Raw genomic sequence first — 19,546 nt, forward strand, 5'->3', positions numbered from 1 at the left:
TGCAGGTGCTGAAGAGGTGGACTAAAAAGAAACATCATGCTTCATGAGAAGAAGTTCCATGGATAGATTATAGCTCAGTGACTTTAGATCTTCACTCGTGTGTTCTAATGACTTTAATGGCCTGAGGGATATTGCACAGTAACTCAAACTGATCCTGACAGAGGTTGAGCTGAGTCAGTCTCTGCTATAGTCCTTCAGATATTTATAGGTACCCAGAACAGGGCCTGGTGCATGCTAAGCGCTTGTATTTATTGCATACATGAATGGCTGGGGAGCTACTGACATTTATATTCAGTAAGTGGTTAATGAGGAAAGGACTTAGAATATCTGAATATTTTGTCTGTGAAAAGCAGACTAAAAAGCAGTCATGAAGTTTTCTAGAACCAAGTTTCCTATAGTATATTTAACTGTTTGGAGGTTAAAGATATACAGAGAAAAATAGAATTTGGGAGATGACGTGAAACTGTCACAGTTATTTTTGTTAAGTTAAAAGACTCCATTTTACTAAAACATCACCTTGTTGCACAAGTACTGTCAGCTAGAAAAGTTTTGCTGACGGGTTCCCTTGATCGTGGAGTAAATCTGGGTTTTTAATAAATGTAGGTAACATTTCCCTTTTCCTTTGTAGGCATTTGGGATCACAGCTTTGTGAATTAGAAAAACTGATAGATAAAATGATGATTGCAGAATTTTCTACTTATTCTCACAGTGACTTAAATAGACCATTGGAAGATGACTGTCAAATTTTAGAAGAGGTATGTCTTTTGAACTATAGAATGAAATTGATGTCATTGCTTAGTGTTATTTCCTAACAGCCTTAGTTTAGAACACATTCTCCTCAAGTTATAGTGAGCAAAATTATCTTCAATATCAAGCCTGTGATACCTATGAAATCTTTCACTAACTGTGTGACTCTAGGAAGCACATAATTGTTTATTATCCTGTGAAATTAGAGAATAAATAATTTTATAGCTTAATTAGAAATGGGAGTTAAAATGAAGTCTTTATATGGCTTACTACCCAAGTTCCAAATATAGATATAGGATGTAGATATAGGATGAATTAACTTATATCCATGTATATGCATGTATTGGAGTGTGTCTTTTATAAAAAGTGATCATTATTATATGGTAACTTATCAGTCAGTCAACATTCACTGAGCACCTATTATGAACATGTTTTATGCATATGCATATACAAATATATCATATTTGGTAACTTATCTTGTAACTTCTCAATGCTGATTATTGCCAAGAACTTGTAAAGAATCCAAAAAGCCCTGATAGCAGCCTAAGTAGTTAAAGAGATTTTTGTAAATGTTAGCAGTTAATGCTCCACAAATAATCCAGGTCATCATTCCAGTCTTCTAGACCACTAATTAGAAAGCACCAGGCTCATAGAGTATTTATTGGTCATCAGGGTTTGAGAAGAATACTTTCTAGCTACTTACTGAAACTAGACCAAAATATACTCATATTGTTTTGTCCCCAAACCAGCTTCATTTGATCCACTATAGTAGGTTAGGATTTACCTGTTTTAGAATAATGACTCCAAAAATCTGATGACAAGATTGCTATGGAAAGGGGTTTTTAAGGCTTTTAGAAAATACCATAAGGAGGACAGAGATTTGAGGGTCAAACAATAAAACCCTTGACGTTGATTATTTTTACCTCTAAGTGAGATTATTTTGTATTTGAATTTTGACATTGTATACCCTTCTTTTATTTTCACAGGAAAGACTAGTATCTCTTGTATTTGGACTTTTAAAACAAAGAAAACTTAACTTTTTAGAAATATATAGTGAAGAAATGATTATTACAGCAAAGAATATCATTAAACAGGTAATTATACTTTTTTATTTGATACATTTTGGTCTAGAATCTTTGTGAAGTTTATTTTTACATGATCCTGTAATAATACATGCAGTATCATAGTAATATTTTCTCATTTATTAAAAAATTTTAAATATAGAAAAATAGAAGAAAGAAAAACATAGCCGTACCAGTCAAAAAGATTATCACTTTAAGAATATTTCTAAGCATAAGTTGTTACTGGTGTTTTTCATTGGTGCTCTCATACTGTATATATAATTTTGAATTGTATATATATTTCCGTTTGAATCATAACATAAGTATTTGCTCATAAGCCTTCAGAAATATCACTTTTAATGGTTGTATAAAATTCCATCAACATTATGTTAGTTAAACCTGTTTAACCTTTCCTCTGTGTTAAATATTTAGGTCATTTTCATTTCGGTACTATAAAGAGCACTGTGACAAACATCTTTGGTATGCTTTGGTATAAAGTCTTGTTTGTTTGGTTTCTCATATTTAAGACTATTTTTCTTATAACTGTTTCCTGAAGTGGAACCATTGGTCAGAGAGTGAAAAGTATTTTTAAATTGTTTGATACATAGAGCTGAATTGCTTTTTTTCTAAAAAGATTTTACCAATAGTATATACTTTCACCAGCGTTTCTTCTTACTCTGATCTCTAAGAAATTATAATTGTAAACTAAAATCTTTTTTTTTTTTTAGTCTTCCCTGATTTTTTTCTCAAGCTAATTGGTATTTATTACAAGACAATTGGCATAAAGTGATAAAGTGGAATTGTCAGACATTTTACATCTGCATTACTTTTAGAAATTAAAAGAAAAAGCTTACCACCTACAATGCTATCAAAGTTTCAGTATTTGTCATCTACTCATGAGAAAGTAGATATACATTTTAAGGTTATTTCAGTTTTAAAGATGTGAAATTCAAGTTGCTGCTATATTTCATGAGATACAATTTTTTTCCATAAGCAGTTGTTTTTTTTTTACATCTTTATTGGAGGACAATTGCTTTACAATGTTGTGTTAGTTTCCGCTGTACAACAAAGTAAATCAGCTATATGTATACACTTCCCTGATTTTTGTTTTGACTTTTTCTATTCAGATAAATCTCATTCTCTGAACTTTAGTTTTTCTGTATATGAAAAAGAACAATTTTGAATGAATTTCTTAGGCTTAATTGATCATCATCATTAGGTTGAATGTACATTTCATAGTTTTTAATGTTTAAATAAAACAAGCAAGAAAAAGGTTACAATCACCCCATCTTTTACCTCTTTCAAACACTGACTAAAACACCATATTTTAAAATTATCACTACCACTTCCAAAAATTGTTGATAACTAGCACTAAATATACATGTATATTATAGCTTAGCTATTCTACTTCTAGGTAGTTTACCCAACAGAAATTCATACCTAGGCTCACCAAAGACAGCACAAGCATTCCATGGCAGCATATTTGTAATAAAAAACCGGAAAAACTCAAATTTTATCATCAGTAAAAAAGATAAATAGAATTATAGCATATTTACATCATTGAATACTATACAGCAATGAGAATGAATAAACTACATGGAACAACATGGATATTCACATACATAAGGTGGAGCCAAAGAAACCAGACACGGAAGAGTACACACTGTATGATTCCACTTACGTAAAATTCAAACACGGGCAAAATTAATCTGTGGTGTTAGAAATCAGGATAGTAATGTCTTTTGGGAGGAAGTAGTGACCAGGAGGGGAGCAGGAGGGGCTTACTGGTAATATTCAATTTCATAATCTGAGTTCTGGTTAAATAGGTGCACTCCATTTGTAAAAAAAATATTGAGCTATAAACATAATTTGTACAGTTTTCTGTATGTATATTATACTTTTAAACAGTTTTTAAAAACTGCTGTTTTAATTCCTAGACTTCTAAAGTCTGAGCATTTATTTTTTAAAACCTTAAACTGTTGCACGTGTTGCAAGGAAGTGTGACCTCCAAAATGAATTTCTTTTGGAATTTTAGTATGGGGCTTATACCATGTCCTAAGTATTATAGTTCTATGGGGGTTTTGCGTGTGTGTGTGTGTGTGTGTTTGTGTGTGTTGTGTGTGTATTTGTGTGTGAACAGTTTTAAATAGTAGGAAATTGTGATTAATACAGTTCAAGCATACCCTGGAATAATTATTTAATAGGGTAAAGGTAATGCTGCAGTTTTTTAAACACCTTGAGGTGTAAGAGACAGGAGAAGTTTGGTCAAATAATTATAGTCATTGAGGCCCTTATTAATATACAAATTAACATGTTGTACTTACAGTTCTAAAGACGTTAATCAAATTTTTTTTCTTAAATTTTGCAGTGTGTGATTAATAAAGTTTCACAAATAGAAGACATAGACACAGATGTTGTTTTGAAGTAAGTATAAATATTAAGTTGGGGTTACCAGTCAGGGAAAAGATAACGCATTAGAATAATCTAAGGAGGATTTAGTTCAGGAATTATTTGCTAAGGTGTGGGCAGAGTGTAGGAAAATCACAAGTGATAGTGTAGTACCTTTAAGGGACAAAGAAAGGGAGCAGTTAATGGAATTCAGAAGGAGAAGAAGATGTAAGTAGCTGAAAAAAAAAAGTCTTGTAGTAGTTTGAAGTGGTCTTCAGTGGAGGGAGGCAGTCATCCTGAGGTAACCCCTCAGGGATGGAGACGGACTATTAACACCTTTCCTCCTTTCAGTCTTTTGTAAGGGCTCCTCACTGGCCAAGCCCAGCAGGTCAGCCTCCCAGGGCAGAGAGAGGGTGGAGAGGATACAACGTCATATGGAGGGTGGAAATTGAAGAGGAATAGCAGTGTTAAATTTAAATTATTTAGCTATATAATTAAAACCCAGTTAGCTTTGAGAAGTTTGAGTACATGATTTTGAATTGTCCATGTCTGTAATTTTTTGTTTTCCCCTTGAAATAACTATTCTTATTTTAAGGAGAATAGTGATAAATATTTTATGACTATGAATTTCTTGTTCATATACGTATCTAAACTTTATTAACTGGTCTAAGATACGAATAGTAATATGGACAACTGTAAAACTTCTCTGGGCCAAACTCATAGAATGAGGATTGTGGAGTTTTAATTTCCACACTATTACCTAGTGAAAGCTCAGTTTCAGAATTAGTTGAAGCAATCCTAATAAGGCAGGGATCACTAGTAGTTGGAAAAATTAAGTTACTGGACCTTTGCTAAAAGCCCTATATACATGGAGAGTCAGTTATTTTTAATATTTTTCTTCCCTAGGGAATTTTCTCAACTTAGAGAACATCCTATATCGCAAGTGTATAGGAGTATCTTTTGAGAATAAAGTCCTAGGTGTAGCAGCATTAATTAAAAATTTGGAGTAATAAGTCATTGTAGTACTCTAAAATATCTTTATGGAATTCTATTTTTTATTAATTTTTAATCTTAAAGTTGATTGATGTCAGTTATAAAAATATTGGCTGTACTATTATGTATTGTAATATTTAGTATATATATAATATATATGTAGCTAATATAATATTGGCTAATACTTACATAGCACTGTGCATTGTTCTGAGTACTTCGTATTAACTCAGTTTATATTCACAGCTACCATATAAGGTAGGTTCTACCCATTTAAAATGAGAAAATTAGATCATGGAGGAGTTAAGTCATTTGTCCAGAGTCACACAACTAGTAAGTGGCAGGGCTGGAACTTGAACCAAGGCATTGTGGCTTAAGAGCCCATGCTCTTAGCCACCATGCCACATGATCCTTCATGTATGGAAGAGTACTTTTTAGTTTGTAGTTAGAACAGTAGGTTATTAAGTTTATTAGGGGAGATGTTATGTTTCTATTTTTATTTTTATTTTTTTTAACATTTTTATTGGAGTATAATTGCTTTATAATGGTGTGTTAGTTTCTGCTTTATAACAAAGTGAATCAGTTATACATATACATATATCCCCGTATCTCTTCCCTCTTGCATCTCCCTCCCACCCACCCTCCCTCTCCCACCCTTCCTCTCCCACCCTTCTAGCTGGTCACAAAGCACCGAGCTGATCTCCCTGTGCTATGCAACTGCTTCCCACTAGCTATCTATTTTACATTTGGTAGTGTATATATGTCCATGCCACTCTCTCACTTTGTCCCAGCTTACCCTTCCCCCTCCCCGTGTCCTCAAGTCCATTCTCTAGTAAGTCTGCGTCTTTATTCCTGTCTTGCCCCTTGGTTCTTCATGACCATTTTTTTTTTTTTTAGATTCCATATATATGTGTTAGCATATGGTATTTGTTTTTCTCTTTCTGACTTCACTCTGTATGACAGACTCTAGGTCCATTCACTTCACTACAAATAACTCAATTTCGTTTCTTTTTATGGCTAAGTAATATTCCATTGTATATATGTGCCACATCTTCTTTATCCATTCATCTGTCGATGGACACTTAGATTGCCTCCATGTCCTGGCTATTGTAAATAGAGCTGCAAGGAACATTGTGGTACATGACTCTTTTTGAATTATGGTTTTCTCAGGGTATATGCCCAGTAGTGGGATTGCTGGGTCATATGGTAGTTCTATTTTTAGATTTTTAAGGAACCTCCATACTGTTCTCCATAGTGGCTGTATCAATTTACATTCCCACCAACAGTGTATGAGGGTTCCCTTTTCTCCACACCCTGTCCAGCATTTATTGTTTGTAGATTTTTTCCTTCTTTTTTTTTTTCTTAATCAGTCATCAAATTTTATACACATCACTGTATACACGTCAATCCCAATCGCCCAATTCAGCACACCACCATCCCCACCCCACCGCAGTTTTCCCCCCTCGGTGTCCATACGTTTGTTTGTAGATTTTTTGATGATGGCCATTCTGACCGGTGTGAGATGGTATCACATTGTAGTTTTGATTTGCATTTCTCTAATTAATGAGGTTGAGCATTCTTTCATGTATTTGTTGGCAATCTGTATATCTTCTTTGGAGAAATGTCTCTTTAGGTCTTCTGCCCATTTTTGGATTGGGTTGTTTGTTTTTTTGATATTGAGCTGCATGAGCTGCTTGTAAATTTTGGAGATTAATCCTTTGTCAGTTGCTTCATTTGCCGATACTTTCTCCCATTCTGAGGGTTGTCTTTTCATCTTGTTTATGGTTTCCTTTGCTGTGCAAAAGCTTTTAAGTTTCATTAGGTCCCATTTGTTTATTTTTGTTTTTATTTCCATTTCTCTAGGAGGTGGGTCAAAAAGGATCTTGCTGTGATGTATGTCATAGAGTGTTCTTCCTATGTTTTCCTCTAAGAGTTTGATAGTGTCTGGCCTTACATTTAGGTCTTTAATCCATTTTGAGTTTATTTTTGTGTATGGTGTTAGGGAGTGTTCTAATTTCATTCTTTTGCATGTAGCTGTCCAGTTTTCCCAGCACCACTTATTGAAGAGGCTCGTTTATTAAGGGAGATGTTATGTTTCTATTTTTATTCCAGAATATATCTTTTCCATATTTAACCAAAATTAGTTTATTTTTCTATGCTTTTTCATCAAATGGTCACGAAGCATGTTCACATGGAATTACTACATGATAAGATTCATAAGTCAGTGTACTTGACTAGTCTTAGAGATGTTTAAACAAGGAGAAGTTGCTTAGTAATTGACATCTTCATCTCAATTTTACAGTTTTAGATAGGTATCTAGATTAAATTGCGTTTTATTATTCTCTTGTTGCTAGTATTTAGTGTAGTTTCCTCCAATTTGTAGATAATACCATGTTGGCCTGAAGACAGTCATTATTTTTGTTTGAATTTTTTTTTCTAGGCTTGCAGATCAGATGAGAATGTTGAATTTTCTTCAGTGGTTTGATCTGCTAAAGGATATTTTCTCTAAGTTTACAATTTTCCTACAGAGAGTTAAGGTAAGCTTATGTGATTATCAGTTTGTCCAGAATATCCCTAAAGTTAAGTCATCTTTCTAGATATGAAAATTAGAATAAAACAAAATTTCTTTGTTTCTGAAATTTTTCTAAAGGGTTTTAAATTAGATTTGAAGTGATTCAGAGTATTTTGGTACCTTTTTATAATTTTGGACGATATGTTTTATTTTAAAAGAAATATGATGTTTACTTGGCATTAAATATTATACAATAATATTTCCTTTTGTGATTTTGTGATGCTTGAATCTCTGTAGATTATCTAGAATTACAATATTGTGAAACACTCAAAAATCTATCCCAAACCACTTAATTTTTCTAGGAATTTAATGTTGATATAATGGTATTTTTTAACATATGGTTCATATTTAAATTGCTCTACTAATGTTCTTTATTGCAGAGTTTTTTTTCATTTTTCAATCCAGAATCCATTCATGTATCATGCATTGCATTTAATTACTTTGTCCTTTTGGTCAAACAACTTAATTTTAATCTAGTCATTATAAGGAAAAGAACACATGCCACACAGCATTTTTCAGAAGAAAAAACGTCACAGACTCTAATACATGTTGGTTGGGATTACCAACATGTCATAACTGTGTTTTAATGAGACAGTCATTAGGAATTACTGAGTATAACAGGCTGTTTGTGAAATGTGATATTCTTTGAATTATCAGGTGTCAATATTGTATTTATGTCCTAGTTAACATCCCTGGCATCTCCTGAGTTTCATGTTAAAAATGATCTGGGAGACTTTGGTACTTATCTATGATATGACTTCCTTATTGACTTTGACATGCTCTAAGTCACATACATAAGCTTTCCAGTCAGAGTGAGAAAAGTTTTATAAAATGTGATTCACTATACTTAATTCAAACTCCTACCAAATGTTGATCCTATCCATTGATAGAGATAGATAGCAAACCTTTATCTGTGGATTGCACAGTAACGAGGCCTTGTTTTCACTTTTTCTTATTTTCCTACCATGACCTTATCACACACATTTCTGGATATATAGAACTCCTACATTGCATAGTTAGAACTGGCCAACTTTTTGCCAGTAATTTTTAAGTAGCTGTCTTACTTTTAGTTTCTATATCAGTTAAACTAAGCCAAATTATTATTTGATGTATGTACAATATGGGAACAGTGATTTGTCCTAATTGTAGCTTCTTATTTTCACATTTAGGCCACTTAAACTAATACTGTTGTAAAACATCTTTGAAGATGATGTTTAATCTTTAAATATAGTACTTTTTTCTTTGAAAAAGTTTGTGGTTCCTTGAGGGCATGATTTCGCTGAAAAATAATGTTAATTACAGCTGTTCATTTTTAATGAAGAATTTTTAAATAACTACAAATTGGAAAGAACCATGATGTCTAACAATAGAGGAATGGTAAAATAAGTTATGCCTGGTATATTCACTATCATGGAATATCATGCAGGCAAGGATTTTTAATGATTGCAGAAGATGCATACATTATAACATTAAGTTAAAAAGCAAGACAGAGACCTACTTAAATATATAGTCTGCTCTTAGCTGTGTTAGAAAGATTTTTTTAACCTCTTCATCTCCATAGACCAAAGAGACAGCTTGTCTTTTTAGTGGTTATCTTTAGGTGCTAGGATTATGTATAGTTTAAATTTGTGATTCATTCTTTTCTGTTTTTCCTAAGTTTTCTACAAAAAGAGGTATTACATTTTTTTAATTGAACTATAGTTGATTTATAATGTTGTGTTAGTTTCTGGTATACAGCAAAGTGATTCAGTTATACATATATATATTCTTTTTCATATTCTTTTCCATTATAGTTTATTACAGGACATTGAATATAGTTCCCTGTGCTATACAGTAGGACCGCTGTTTATCTATTTTATATATAGTAGTTTGTATTTGCTAACCCCAAAATCCTAATTTATCCCCCCCCCCCCGCCACCGCACCACCACCACCCCCTCAGCTCTTTCCCTTTTGGTAACCATAAGTTTGTTTTCTATGTCTGTGAGTCTATTTCTGTTTTGTAAATAAGTTCATTTGTATCAGTTTTTTTAGATTCTATATATAAGTGATATCATGTGGTATGTGGTATTTGTCTTTCTCTTTCTGGCTTACTTCACTTAGTATGATAATCTCTAGGTCCCTCCATGTTGCTGCAAATGACATTATTTCATTCTTTCTTATGGCTGAGTAATATTCCATTGTATATATGTACCACATCTTCTTTATCCATTCATCTGTCGATGGACATTTAGGTTGCTTTCATGTCTTGGCTATTGTAAATAGTACTCCTATGAACATTGGGTTGCATGTATCTCTTCGAATTAGAGTTTTCTCTGGATATATGCCCAGGAGTGAGACTGCTGGATTATATGGTAACTCTATTTTTAGTTTTTTAAGGAACTTCCATATTGTTCTCCATAGTGGCTGCACCAATTTACATTCCCACCAACAGTGTAGGAGGGTACCTTTTTCTCCACACTCTCTCCAGCATTTACTATTTGTAGACTTTCTGATGATGGCCATCCTGACTGGTGTAAAGTGATACCTCATTGTGGTTTTGGTTTGTATTTCTCTAATAATTAGTGATATTGAGCATTTTTTCTGGTGCCTGTTGGCCATCTGTATGTCTTCTTTGGAGAAACGTCTATTTAGATCTTCTGCCCATTTTTTAATTGGGTTGTTTGGGTTTTTTTGATATTGACCTGTGTGAGCTGTTTGTATATTTTGGAAATTAATCCCTTGTCAGTTGCATCATTTGTAAATATTTTCTCCCAGTCCATAGGTTGTCTTTTCATTTTGTTTATGGTTTCCTTTGCTGTGCAAAAACTTAAGTTTAATTAGGTCCCATTTGTTTAGTTTTGTTTTTATTTCCATTACTCTAGGAGACAGGTCCCCAAAAATATTGCTGTGATTTACAACATGTCAAAGACTGTTCTGCCGATGTTTTCCTCTAGGAGTTTTACAGTATCTGGTCTTACATTTAGTTCTTTAATCCATTTTGAGGTTTTTTTTAATATGGTGTTAGAGAGTGTTCTCATTTCATTCTTTTACATGTAGCTATCCAGTTTTCCCAGCACCACTTGTTGAAGAGACTGTCTTTACTCCATTGTATATTCTTGCTGTATTTTGCCCTTTGTTGTAGATTAATTGACCATTTGTGCATGGGTTTATTTCTGGGCATTAATTGTATTTTGTATTTTTATTAGAATTCTTGTTTATTGTTTATATCCCATAGTTTAAGATGATTTGTATAGCTAAAAAAGAAAATAATCCTTAAATGCAAGCTTACATTCTTTTTTAAGAAATTTTTAACTCTTAAGTTTTCAATTTGTTACGTGGACAAATAATTCTGGACTATCATTTTAAAGACTTATCAATATGGTTACCAGATTATTTCATTCATTATTCTCAAGACTGAAAAAGTTTATTTTAGCGGTTCTGGTCTTTAAACATGAACTTGACTGTAACTGCTGCAATACGAAAGTTCAGAAAATAAATCACGTATCTACTGTTGAATCTACTATATATTGTAAAATCTTCTGGCATTCTTAAACAAGAATGGCTCTGGTCTTGGAAAAAAATAATCAGCAAACCTTTAAAACTGTAGGTATGGTGAAAACAGTGAAGAAGAACCCCTAAGAGAACACCTGATACACTGTATATGGAAAGTTTATTGTATTAGCTAAGATGTTGTCAGTTACAAGGGACAAAGTATTCAAATGAAACTAATTTAAACAATAAAATAAATGTATTGGCTTGGGGAATTTAAAATAGTCCAAAACGAGGATAGGCTTCAGTTATGACATGGTCATGGTTTTCTCGCTTAGTTTCTCTGTTTTAATTCACTTCTACCTCCTCTTTGTTGGCTTCACCTTCAAAGTAACCAACCTAATTATAGCAAAATGGCTATATATAACAGTTTTAGGTCCTCCACATTTGTATACTCTACTTCCTAGAACAAGATTTTTTCTTCTTCAATTATCAAAGTCCTTGGATTTAATCCACTGGGCTGATTTAGGTTACTGTGGTCAGGACAGTGCTATGCACTGCTTGCTTTGGGTCTGGATTTTCTTCTCACTTCTGAACTAATCCTGTGGCAAGGAGGTTGGGAGTATACTGTGTGGGATACGCAGGACTAACACCTGAAGCTGGAAGGTGGACTGAGTTTTGCATAGCTGTATTCCTATGGGGGAGGTATAGAATAGTTGTTGGGGACAGAAAGACCATGTCCAAAGACCATGACCATTTTTTATTGAAAAAATTTTTAAGAAAGAAAATCATCAAGAGATAAGAAGAAAGGCAAAATGAAGATGGGGGAGATAGCACATCAAGATTAAGACGAGACAGTAGTGAGGATTAAAAGCAGCAATGGAGGAGTGTAACAAGGAGCAAGTTTGTGACAATAGAGGAGTTACTGATCAATGGAGAAAGAAAATATGCAGTATCCACAGACACTCGAAGGCTCAGAATCTCTCTCGTATACTGTATGGAATATTGTATCACTTAGAGTGCATTTAGTTCCAAATAACAGGAAATACAGAGTGTTTTAAACAATTAAGGGGTTTTATTAGTTCATATAACTGAAAAATATCCATAGGTAGGTCAGCCTTTAGGTGCTTGATAGAGAGGTTGATGATGTTATCAAGCCTTGGTTTTCTTTCTCTGTGTTTCTCTCAGTCTGTCTTCTGTGTATCTTCTTTAGCTTTAAGCTCAAGTGGTTCCATTAGCTGATTGGACTAGCTTAGACCCTTATCCTATATTTGGAGACTTAAAGTTGGAGTCTGCTTGCCTAGAACCATGTAGATCCTAAAAAAGAAATCAAGAGTTTTGAGAAAGGGGCAACAAATTACAAGAATGCAACCATGAATGTTAAAGAAGGAATGCAGCCCCTGTTTCTTAGTAGTCCATGAAGACACTGACTTACATAAATTTACTCTTAATTCATCTAGCTTTCAGTATTTATTAAGTACCTCCTATGTGCCCAGTACTTATATTCTAGGCAGTAGGATATAATATCTCATGGAGCTAACATTGTAGTGGAAAGAGACCTAGAATTAAAAAAATAAAAAGATAGTGGTAACTGTTATTTAAAGAAAACTGGTTAATGGGATAGGGTTGCTGGAAGGAGTCATAGGAGGCTTCTTTTTTTGTTGTTTTTGATTCAGTTTTATTTATTTATTTATTTATTTATTTATTTTATTTTTTTTGCCGTGCGGCATGAGGGATCTTAGTTTCCCTACCAGGGATCGAACCCGTGCCCCCTGCATCGGGAGCACAGAGTCTTAACCACTGGACCACCAGGGACGTCCCGGAGGCTTCTTGAGGAAGTAACAGTTGTGCAGGAACCTGATCGGTGAGAAGGAAACATGTATGCAAACATCAAGGTGAAGAACATTCCAGGCAGAGGAAACAACAAAGGAACTGAGATGGGAACAGTGGAATTTAGAAGAATAGGAAGAGAACCAGAATGTCTGGAGAGCAGTGAATGAGTGAGAAAAAGGTGTAAGATGAGGAGAGAGAGATGGATTTAAGGGTAGGTACGGTAAGGAATACGGATTGTTTTTTCCTTTTAAGAAAGCACAACAGGACTTCCCTGGTGGTGCAGTGGTTAAGAATCCGCCTGCCAGTGTAGGGGACATGGGTTTGATCCCTGGTCTGGGAAGATCCCACATGTTGCGGAGCAACTAACCCCGTGCTCCACAACTACTGAGCCTGCGCTCTAGAGCCCACGAGCCACAACTACTGAGCCCGCATGCCACAACTACTGAAGCCCGTGCGCCTAGAGCCCGTGCTCCTCAACAAGAGAAGCCACTGCAGTGAGAAGCCCGTGCACCGCAACAAAGAGTAGCCCCCGCTCGCCGCAACTAGAGAAAGCCCGTGCACAGCAACGAAGACCCAACGCAGCCAAATTAATTAATTAATTTAAAAGAAAAAACAGTGAATATTTGTTGAATGGATGATTGGATACTGGTTGCTCTGTTCCAAACACCCCCCCTTTAAAAAAAACAAAAAAGAAAAGAAAGCACATCAATCAACGAACATGATCCTCTGACAGGCAAGTTATGTTTACTGTAACCTATTTAAGAAGTTAGAGAAATATGCAGTATATTTTAGGGAGATTTCCATTTACAAAATTAATTTGTAAATGGAGCCCTATGTCTAAGCTTTAGGGAACCCATCTCTCTTGAGCAATTCTTTTTCACAAGTCACCTTTACTGTGTAATAAAAGAAATTCTGATATGCATGACCTTGACTCATTTGTAAGATGTTCAAAAGTACATACACAGAGTTCACTTTTGGAACCTTTAGGTACAAAATATTTTAAATCCTTTAAAAATGTATCCTGTTTTCTTGTAGGCAACGTTAAATATCATTCACAGTGTTGTTCTCTCAGTTCTTGACAAAAACCAAAGGACGAGAGAATTGGAGGAGATTCCGCAGCAGAAGAATGCCGCAAAAGACAATTCACTGGACACGGAGGTGGCTTATTTAATCCATGAAGGCATGTTTATAAGCGATGCATTCAGTGAGAGTGAATTAACACCTATAGCAATTGACCCTACCTCTCAAAGAAATGCATCTCCAAATAGTGAGCCCTGCAGCAGTGATTCGGTATCCGAACCAGAATGTGCTACTGATTCTTCATCCAGCAAAGAGCAGACATCATCATCTGTTACTCCAGGAGCTGTGGATATTATGTGAGTATGGTGACTGCTGCCAAGTTAACAAGATTTTGAGTCATCTTATTAATGGTTCCAATAAGATTGATTATTCAGTTTATTGAAAAACCGTGTACACTTTGGTCTTTTGGAATTTAATTTAACAACATTAAATTAATTTTCTGAAACATGTATCTTTTTGAAAATATATGCAAGGTAAGGAGGTGAGCATTGGAAGTAATTGAGAATTGTAGAATTTTAAGGCTGGGAAGGAACCATTTAATTAAATGCCCTCAATTTGGAGAGTTCAGATGACTTACTTAAAGTCATTAGTGGCAGGTCAGTATTTCCTTGGTTATGTTTCTTTCTTTTACTATGTCGCCTTTGTATTTTGTATATAGTGAAAATCTGTTTGATTTACAATTTTCAGTTTTTCAGACATGAATTTCCAAGTGGGTCGCACTATCTTTTTAAATATTACTTTTTTAAACTTATTTTGAAATAATTTCAAATTTACAGAAAAGTTGTCAGCATTGTACAAAAAACTCTCATATATCCTTCACCTTGCTTCCCCAGTTAATGGTTTACCACATTGCCCTCTTTCTCCCTTCCTCTCTCTTTCTTGCTCTCTTTTCGTCTCTCCTTTCTTTGTCTCTCATGTTAAAATTTTTTCTCAGTCATTTAACAATAGGTTGCAGACTTGATGTTCCAAATACTTCAGTGTATATTTCCTAAATACAATAACACTCTCTTAGATAACTACAGTATACCAATTAAAATCAAGAAAACATTGCTGCATTATTACCATCTAATGCACAGACCCCATTCAGAGTTCACCAGTTGTCCCAATAATGTTCTGAATAGGAAGAACAAAAATAAAACAGCCAATAAAATCTTTCTGGTCCAAGAGCATTGTTTGTATTCTGTTATTATTAAGAATAATAAGAACTCAGTACTTTTGTTCATTTTGATGTAAGTCAGCTTATAGCCCAGGAGGTTATAAAGGTTGCAGTTATAGTGTAAAGTCAGCTATAATACCTCCCCCTCCCCACCATAAGTCAATCAATCAAACCCTGAACTACATATTAATAAAATTTTTTCTTCTCTGTTCTGGCTTATATTTTCACATTTATTAGTTAGGGTTCAGTCTAAAACTGCTGTTAAAAGAGATGTAAAAACATCTGTAGCTTAAACAATATAGAATTTTGTTTCTCTCCTGTAACAATTCAGAGGTAGGAGGTCCAGAGCTGAGAAGGTAGCTCTACCATCTCATTGTGTAGCTTCCCTCTGTGCCTTAGGTTTTATCATCTCATTTCAATCTGTAGCAGCAGGAAGGAGAGAATAAAGGCTGGTACTCTCCTTACTTTTTTGTTTTGTTTTAATCTTTTAATTGGAATGTGATGCACATATAGGGAAATGGACCAGTTATAAGTGTTCAGCTCAATTTATTATAACAAAATGAACACCCTGGTGTAATCACCAAGGTTAAGAGACAGAACATTACCAGCTCTCTAGAAGCCCCCCCTTGCCACTATGCTTTCACTTTTCCCCCCAAAAAACCATTAAAACTATTGGTTTTTCCAGGTTTTAAACTTTATATAAATGGAACCATAAATGGAATCATGTTCTTTAGTCTCTGATTTCTTTCATTCCACATTATATTTGTGATATTTTTCTAAGTTGTTGCATGCAGCAGTAGTTTATTTGTGCATAAATATTCCACTTCTGACTACACCACAATGTATTTATCATTCTGTTGTTGATGAAATTTGGATTATTTTCAGTTTGATTGTTGTGAACATTCTTGTAGATGTCTTCAGTGTACATGACATAAGTATTTCTGTCGACTATATACCTAGGAATGAATAAGTATTGTGAATAGTCAATTTAACTAATGCCAAACAATTTCCCAAAGGATTGTACTCCTTTACAATCCTATCAGCTGTGTGGAAGCGTTCCTATCACTCCACATCTTCATTCACTCTTGGTATTGTCAGTGTTTTACATGTTAGACATTTTGGTGGATATGTCCCAGGTATAGTAGTTTAAATTTTTATTTCCCTGATGATTGGTAAGAGGGCATTTTTCATATATTTATTGGCTGTTTGGATATCCTCTTCTGTGAAGGCCCTATTCAAATCCTTTGCCCACTTCTCTATTGGTTTGCCTTTTATTTCTTATTGATTTATGGGTGTTCTTTATGTAGTCCCAACACAGCCCTTTGTCAGTTGTCCATACTGCAGATATCTTTCTTCTCCCACTCTGTGGGTTGACTTTTCACTCTCTTATTGGGGTCTTTGGTGAACAAAAGTTCTTAATTTTAATATCTTATGATTCAATCTTTCCTTTTATGGTTTGTGCTTTTTTGTGTGTCCTATTTAAGAAATCTTTCCCTACCCTAAGACTTTGATGATATTCTCTTATGTTTTTTTCTGGAAGCTTTGTTGCTGTCCCTTTCACATTTAGATCCACAGTCCATCTGGAATTGATTTTTGTGTATAGTGTGAGGTTGTTGTCTTTTTCCTCATGTGGATATCTTTTTGACTTCACACCATTTATTGAAAAGACTGTCTTACCCGTTGCTCTATAGTGCCACTCTTGTCTTAAATTATATATTCATATATGTATGAGTCTGTTTCTAGATTCTGTTTTGTTCACTTGTCTGCTTTGCACCAGTACCATTAAGTAAAATTGTATTAGTTATGATCGCTTTTTAATTAGTCTTAATATCTGGTAATTTCTCCTACCTTTTATTCTTCTTCCAATATGCCTTATTTATGTTGCAAATCCATATACATTTTAGATTTGTTAGTTCCCTGTTGCTTTCATGTAAATTTGTTCATGTTTTATCCTTTCTTTCTTTTAAAGAGTACAATTCAGAATTTGCAGTCCCACATCCTAGTGGCTAGAATATTATCACATGTCTGTATCTAGCTGTAAGAGAGGCTTGAGAGATAGTCTATAGCTTGTTGGCTATTCGATAGCTAAAACTATTATGGCAGAAGTGAGAAACGATATTAAAAGATAGCTAGAAATCTGCTGTACTATTTGAGATTCCTTTAAATCAAATGCAGCCTCATAGTTTTCATCCCTCCCCTCCCACCTCCATTGTGGCTCACTATACACTTTGGAGCTTCTCTGGCTTTCCACAGTGGCATGCTCCCATAGCATGATAACAGAGGTTCTGTAGGTGGTTTCTTCTGTGTTTCATAGGCACATAAATGTCTGGGAACTACCCACCCCCAAGGGACAATGGATTGATTGAGTATATTTATACACGTGACCCTAACTAGTTCTTTCTTGTATCAAGTGTTTTTGCAGTATGTAATTGTGTCATGGATACAGTACATGCAGAAATGATGTCTGATTTTTTATCTATGTTGTAGATTTTCCATATTTTCTTACATTATCAAAATAATCTACAACTTTGTAAGTTTATTCCAATGCAGACATGGGCACAAAAGAGTAAATAATTTCCCATGCAGGAAATGGGAAAGGAAAAATAATGGAAAGGATTAGAAAGTTTTGTAGGTTTTTAAATTTTTTTAATTTAAATTAAATTGTGGTTAAAATAAAAACATATAAAGTTTACCATCTTAGCCATTTCTAAGTGCACAGTCCAGTAGTGGTAAATATATTCACACTGTCGTACAACCAATCTCCAGATCTTTTTGTTCTTGCAAATCTGAAATCCTATGCACATTAAGCAACAACTCCCCATTTCCTTCCCTACCAATCCCCTGGCAACCACTCTTCTACTTTCTGTCTCCATGAGTTTAACTACTCTAGGTACTTCATATAAGTGGAATCATACAGTATTTGTCCTTTTGTTTAGCATATTGTCTTTAAGGTTCATCTATGTTGTAGCATGTGTCAGAAGTTCCTTCTTTTTTTAGACTCAGTAATATTCCATTGTATGTATATACCACATTTTATCCATTTATCTGTCAGTGGACTCTTGGATTGCTTCCATCTCTTGGCTGTTATGAATAGTGTTACTGTGAACACGGGTGTGCAAATATATCTCTTTGAGATCCTGCTTTCAGTTCTTTTGTGTACATAGCCAGAAGTAGAATTACTGGATCATGTTTGTGAGGTTTTGTTTTTTGTTTTTTGCTTTTCCCTATTAACGTGAAAGAGATCCATTAGACTTAAATTTTTAAAAATCTTTTTAAAAAGCAAAATTACAAACAAATAAATGATTTTTTTTAGAAAACCAAACTTCCCAGCTTTTAGGATTGTCACCCTATTTTCTTAAAGACTTAAGTTGGGTTTTTTTTGCTATTTCCTGTTTATATCTTTGTGAATTGGTGGCATATTGGCAAGAGTTCCAAATTCTTAGTCATTCCCTTATGTAGGGGCAAATTTTAGAAATCCTTCAGAAAATCGAATTTACAATTGAAATAAAATTTTAACTTTGAAATTTAAGCAAACAGTTTTGTGGGTGCTGGTATTGAAATAGCACTTGGACTGTTTATATAGAAGGAAATGTTGCAGTAGAGGAAGTTTATCAGATTAGAAATAGAATTAGACTAATTCTGGGTTCTAGTCCCACCCTCTTAACCTTGTGACCTTGGGTAGATCACTTAAACTTTCAAGATTCAGTATCCTCATCTGTAAAGTAGAAATTTATCTATCTGCCTCAGAGTGTGAGAACCAAGCAAGATACTGTATCTGAGAGTATTTAAAAAATATCTATCCCTCCATTATTTTAAAGCACTAGTAAGTAAATTTAATGATATAATTTTAAAGGATAACAGGTAATAACTTTCTTTAATACCTTAACCCAGTGAGAGTAGTGGTTTGCCTCAAATTAATATACATCAGATCCTCTTTGAAATATCTTTGAAAGTTATTTTAATTCAACTGAAACGGAGAAAAATTATGCTAAGGTACTTCACTTGGTTCGTGATAACACTAAGCTTACTTGTTGGCACAGAATCAGTGGTCTTTATACATGCCCTGGGGAAAAATGTATAAAAAACAGGAAGTCTTACATTTCTTCCTCAAAACTGGAATAAATGCATTACATATTATAAATACTCCTATTTAATTGTAAGTTTCTTGAGAACAGTATTCCCTCCAGTGCATAGTAGTTAATTTAAACACAGTAAATACTCAGGAAATATTAGTTCAGTTGATCTGACTA

The 19,546-nt window shown here is 34.1% G+C and overlaps 1 protein-coding gene across 11 annotated transcripts in view; it reads left to right on the plus strand.

The window, feature by feature from the left end:
• The window catches only part of VPS54 (VPS54 subunit of GARP complex), a 131,841-nt gene that overhangs the window by 84,534 nt on the left and 27,761 nt on the right, over positions 1-19,546 (plus strand). For all 11 annotated transcript variants that reach the window (XR_014235100.1, XR_014235101.1, XR_014235102.1 and 8 more), the window contains 5 exons: positions 629-755; positions 1,734-1,841; positions 4,177-4,232; positions 7,627-7,723; positions 14,096-14,436. Coding sequence is in view for 1 of the 11 variants with exons in the window: in XM_082358047.1 (XP_082214173.1) it covers positions 629-755; positions 1,734-1,841; positions 4,177-4,232; positions 7,627-7,723; positions 14,096-14,436 (729 nt within the window). In the remaining 10 variants the exon portion in view is untranslated. The remainder of the gene's footprint in view (positions 1-628; positions 756-1,733; positions 1,842-4,176; positions 4,233-7,626; positions 7,724-14,095; positions 14,437-19,546) is intronic.

Source organism: Balaenoptera borealis (assembly GCF_965194805.1).
Source record: "Balaenoptera borealis genome assembly, chromosome: 15".
NCBI classification, from domain to species: Eukaryota; Metazoa; Chordata; class Mammalia; order Artiodactyla; family Balaenopteridae; genus Balaenoptera; species Balaenoptera borealis.